Source organism: Lactuca saligna, chromosome 2 (assembly GCF_052625555.1).
Source record: "Lactuca saligna cultivar CGN05327 chromosome 2, ASM5262555v1, whole genome shotgun sequence".
NCBI lineage: Eukaryota > Viridiplantae > Streptophyta > Magnoliopsida > Asterales > Asteraceae > Lactuca > Lactuca saligna.
Window position 1 is genome coordinate 105,464,275 of NC_136418.1, and position 4,995 is coordinate 105,469,269.

The window sequence follows — 4,995 nt, forward strand, 5'->3', positions numbered from 1 at the left end:
AACCTGCCGAGTTGACCCGTTGACTTCGGCATGTCGAGCCACATCATCTCTACCGACCACCTTATTGAGACGATTCTTTATAGTCTTATACTTATATGAAAATTTCTCTGATTTATAAAAGAGCATTAGATTAATCATTAAAGATGTCCAAATTAAATGTTTCATTTTATGAAATGACAGATTTTAGCAAATTGTTATAAATCGATCATCAATTTTATAAAATGTCTTTGAATTAGTAAAATTACTATTTAATTTTTTACTTGTTTTGTGTCATTATCTCGCATACGTTCACGAGATTGTCCCCAATATTCTCTTGATTGTAAACTTATTCGCAAGGATTTGGTGATGAAACAACGAATTCTTTAGTAACATAAATATGTGTTTGGTTAGCATCAAATGTTAGTTTTATCACTTTTTTCAAATTCTCCGGTTCACAAATAAAAACATTCTTTATAGAATATTGATTTTGTTTTGTGAAACGTGATATGCTATAACTTTTGTATCTTGGGTATTGTTTATTTTATTTTTTTCAATATTGCGCAGAATTATTGTTCTATTTCAAACTATCGTAACTACTTCCAATTAGCTTGGATTTTTTTTTCCACCATGTATATCACTATTTTGGCTACATTTTAGACTCTGAAAACTTATTTTTTTATATATGGACTAACTTACACAAGGGCTATTAAAGTTGTTGGGGGGCTGTTTAAGCATTGTGCAAAATTATTGCTACACTTTAAACCACGATAACTAATTCGTTATAAATCCGATTGACCTCGATTTTTTTTCCTAATATGTATTTCACCATTTTAGCTACATGTTAGACTCTGAAAATGCCTTATTTGGTTATAGATTAAACTAATAACTAAAATTTACTTATTTTTATTAGACTCTAAAAAAGCCTTATTTGGTTATCCCATTGACTTGGATTATTTTTCTTATGTTCATTAAACTAAAGAAAATCTACAGAAAAATTACAAACTTTTGAGAAAATATTCAATAAAATCCTAATTTTTTTTCGAATAGAAAAATCCATTATTTTGAGAAAATCATATAATATATCATTTGCTGGTCAAATATAAAAAAAAATAACTTTTTCGTTAATTTGGGTAAAATGTTAAGTAATCAGGATTTTTCTGTTAAAAAAAAAAAAAAAAATTAGGATTTTATTGAAACTTTTCCCAAAAGATTTGAGATTTTTCTATAGATTTCCCTTAAACTAATAACTAAAATTTAGATGTAGACCCCAATGCTTTAAATTAAAAAATTAAATATAACAAGAACTCATTAGAATCCAACCAAGATTATAATAAAAACTTACTCTTGGAAGATAAAATTGTCATCTCATCAAAACCATGAAATTTAAAAATTTATAAAAAAAAAATGAATACAAATTACATAAGTATATATGGTATTCCTGCAAATATTCATTCTATTCCCATGTTTTTTTCATTCCTATGGAATGAACTATTCCATTCCTTCCGAAACTCCATCATACCAAACACTACTTAACACACTTAATAAAATTCCATCACAATTTTATAAAATTCCTACTCCTTTGATTGGTCAGTTGAACCATCAAAACCAAAACCCGGAGGAATGAACACAACATCATCCCAAGCACTTGTAGAATCATCCTACACAATAAACACTTCACTTAATCCATTAACCTATATATAAATAATTAAATATAGAGTAAATTACACGAATGGTCCCTATTGTTTGGAGTAATTTGCACGTTTGGTCCCTAACTTATTGTTTTAACTCGGAAGGCCCTACAGTTTGTTTTTGCTGCGCGCTTGGTCCTCATCTTATCTAAAAAGACTATTTTGCCCTTTATTTTTTAATTTAGTTAAATAAGGTTGGGTAGATAAGGTTAGGGCTGGCAAATATGTATCACAGAGAACCAACCAATATGTTACCAACCGAACCAATTAAATCGGTAGCCAAGTTGCTTGGTAGCCAATATGTTTGGCTGGTAATACCATGCCAATTAAGTAGTCTTGGTACGGTAACGGTATGAAATTTTGAATACCACGGTTGTACCGTACTACCAATATATATATATATATATATATATATATATATATATATATATATATATATATATATCAATTCAAAAATACAAAGAAATATGAGTTCTGATATCTTCGTGCTTTCATTAGAATAACAACTAATAAATCTTAAAATTACTAAGCTAACACATTGACCAACAAATTTCTTGATACTTACTGTTTGATGTACACGAGATCGGTGATACATACACTAAAACTTAAAAAGGAATACTAACTTCTCATTCCTTGTACTTGTACTGTTACCATTTGTTTCCTCTAGCAACTTGCTAGGGGTAGACCTCTTTTAATCCTTTTAGTGGTTTCCAAAAAAAAAAATACTACCAGAAGCGAGTGAAACAACGGCCAATGTCCCCAAATTCAACTTATATTCATGTATAGTATATATTAGTTAAAAAATTTGGTATATACCAACTATCAATATATACCAACCAAATTTGTTGGTAGCCAAATTAATTGGTACCAAGTACACTTGGTACGGTAATGGTAGCTAAGATCTTATACCAACTATAGTTGGTACGGTACACGGTTTGGAGAAAAAAACTCGGTACCATACCAATTCCACCCTTAGATAAGGTAAGGTAAAATGAGGTAGAAGTGGGGTTGGGTGTGTGTTTATTTAAATAAATTAAAATATCAAGGGTAAAATAGTATTTTTAGGTAAGACATGGACCAAGCACGCAACATAAACAAACAGTAAGAACCTTTCGAGTTACAAAAATAAGGTAGGGACCAAACGTGCAAATTACCCCAAACCATAGGAACCATTCGTGTAATTTACTCATAAATATATAATACATATGTTGACTTAACGATTTTTGTTTACCATTTAAGTCGTGTAATGGGTCATGATTATGATGTATAGATAAAGTGTTGTATACATTATCATTTGTTCTTTTTCTTGACCGAATAAACTGTCTGAATAAGACTAAATGACCATTTTACCCTTACATTTCCAACAATTTTAAAAAGAAACATTGCTAAGTTGCTAACCTTCATGCCATGTATTATATCCTCAAGAACAGCAACTTCAAGGTCACCCACCTTAAGGGCAGGATTCAAATGTCTTTGTTGAGTAGAAGCTTTTGCTAGAGATTTCTCAAGGTCCTCCTAAATGGTAATAAAAAAAAAATAGAATGAATTTAGAATTTGGATTAATTAATTAATTAATAAACTATTATTAGTATGCAATAATAATATTAAGATAATTTTGCTAACCTTTCTAAAAAAAGCAGGACGATATCTTTCGTTTTGGCTCCTTAGTACCAAGCTCTTTGACTACATCCATAAAATGTTTACAATGGAATAAATGTGATACATGAACTATAGAATAAATACGAAAAATTTAAACATAGAATAAAAAAGCATAACCTAAAGATAAATATAAACCTGAAAAACAGGAACTCCAGAGAAGCTGTCATCTGATACACCAGCCTTGCGTCTTGCCTAATATGCAAAATAATTGAAGTAATTGATAATTATAACAAGAAGAATAATTTATAGTATTCGATTACATTTCATGACAATTGATTCAAACCAATTTTACATTAGATGTATAAGCGAATCACAAATTCACAATAGTATTATTGTTCCCGTTGTATATAAGTGAAATAGCTCACCTCAATTGCATTCTTTATCTGCGATGATTCTGGAATAAACCTAAATGAAACCCCGTTAACTTTAAGCTGGAAAACCTGCAACAAGAATCACAAGATTTAAGCTTTCTAATTGATATGGCATTTACTTACTAAACTAACACAGAAATCATACTATTTGTAACATTTGTTCAGAGTGGTTAAGGGATTCTCGTATGAAAACCCCCAAAAAGGATTTCGAAGCCGAGTTGAAAATCAGCGATTTTGACCTCAAGAATTAAAAGGCATAGCTTTCTAAGTTTAGTTAAATTGAGAGTAATAAAAGATTCGTAATTCAGATTACTTACCATACTAAGAGCAACGGGAACTACTTTCGAACCAGGGCGCATTCTAGGATCCATGGATTTCATTTGTCCAAGGAGTGTCTCGGCGTCTTCTTCCTTGAGACAGAATAACCCTAGAGACTTCACTGGATTTTGACCCGAAACCACAACAAATTCCTCCGAGGAATTGCTGAGAGCGTACACCGGCACGCCCGCTAACCGCTGTTCGATATCCTGATCCGACATGCCAGCACCACCACCGACAAAAGTCTTATCGGCGGCAATTCGAGCCCATAAAGGGTTCTTTGCAAAAGATAGAGAACCGGTTGGCCTTTTAGACACATTTCCAACCTCCGGCGCGGCAAATTCGAAGCTAAATTTGGTAAAATCAGGGTTGGAGCTAACGAAGGGGGTGCTGGAGAAGTGTTGGTGGTGGAGATTGTGGAAAAAGGAAGAACATTGGTTTTGGAGTTTATTAATCGCTTGCTGTATGTTAAAGTGAGCTGCTTTTAGCGGCGTTGCCGGCGAGGAAGGTGATGAATCCATTTGATACGCCGGTGGTCTACAATGGAGAAGATATGCAAATGGGGTTTTGGGTTTTACGGGTTACTCACTCGAGTCGATGTCTCTTACCATATCGGTATTGGGTAAACATGTGAAATTGGGTCATTGGGTCAATGGGTCGGATCTGCTGCTATGTGGGATAACCTATGATTTATGTCTTTTTGGCCCATTATTGATTATACATAGAGCCTAAAAAGAAAAATCTTACAACCACAAAGTTTAAAGTTTTGAATGTTGGGAGATGAATCTTCATCCATTTTTTGCTTTGTTTTTTATCCAAACCTATAGCGTATGAAGAAGTTAGCAAATCAAATTGTACAATGCCTATTTGAAATCACTTTATATAACTTTGGCAACTAAATAAATTATTAAGCAAATACAAATCGGTGTGGCCAAGTTTATGTTGGCTTGAATAGAACATTAGAATGATATTCACTTTAA

The 4,995-nt window shown here is 32.2% G+C and overlaps 1 protein-coding gene across 1 annotated transcript; it reads right to left on the bottom strand.

Moving 5' to 3' along the window:
- Positions 1–1,350: 1,350 nt before the first annotated feature.
- TIC22-III (Tic22-like family protein) lies at positions 1,351–4,618 on the bottom strand. Its single transcript, XM_078979802.1, has 6 exons — positions 4,015–4,618; positions 3,692–3,766; positions 3,462–3,518; positions 3,291–3,350; positions 3,066–3,182; positions 1,351–1,637 (listed from the first exon to the last, which is right to left on the bottom strand). The coding sequence occupies exons 1-6, from the start codon at positions 4,534–4,536 to the stop codon at positions 1,551–1,553; spliced, it is 918 nt and encodes a 305-aa protein (XP_078835928.1). The 5' UTR covers positions 4,537–4,618; the 3' UTR covers positions 1,351–1,550.
- Between the last annotated feature and the right edge of the window lie 377 nt (positions 4,619–4,995).

Excerpts from the sequence above, each read along its gene's own strand:
- TIC22-III (XM_078979802.1), bottom strand. The coding sequence starts at position 4,536 with ATGGATTCATCACCTTCCTCGCCGGCAACGCCGCTAAAAGCAGCTCAC. Across the intron at positions 3,519-3,691 it reads AGATAAAGAATGCAATTGAG|GCAAGACGCAAGGCTGGTGT; the intron begins GTGAGCTATTTC and ends TTTGCATATTAG. Across the intron at positions 3,183-3,290 it reads GTCCTGCTTTTTTTAGAAAG|GAGGACCTTGAGAAATCTCT; the intron begins GTTAGCAAAATT and ends ATTACCATTTAG.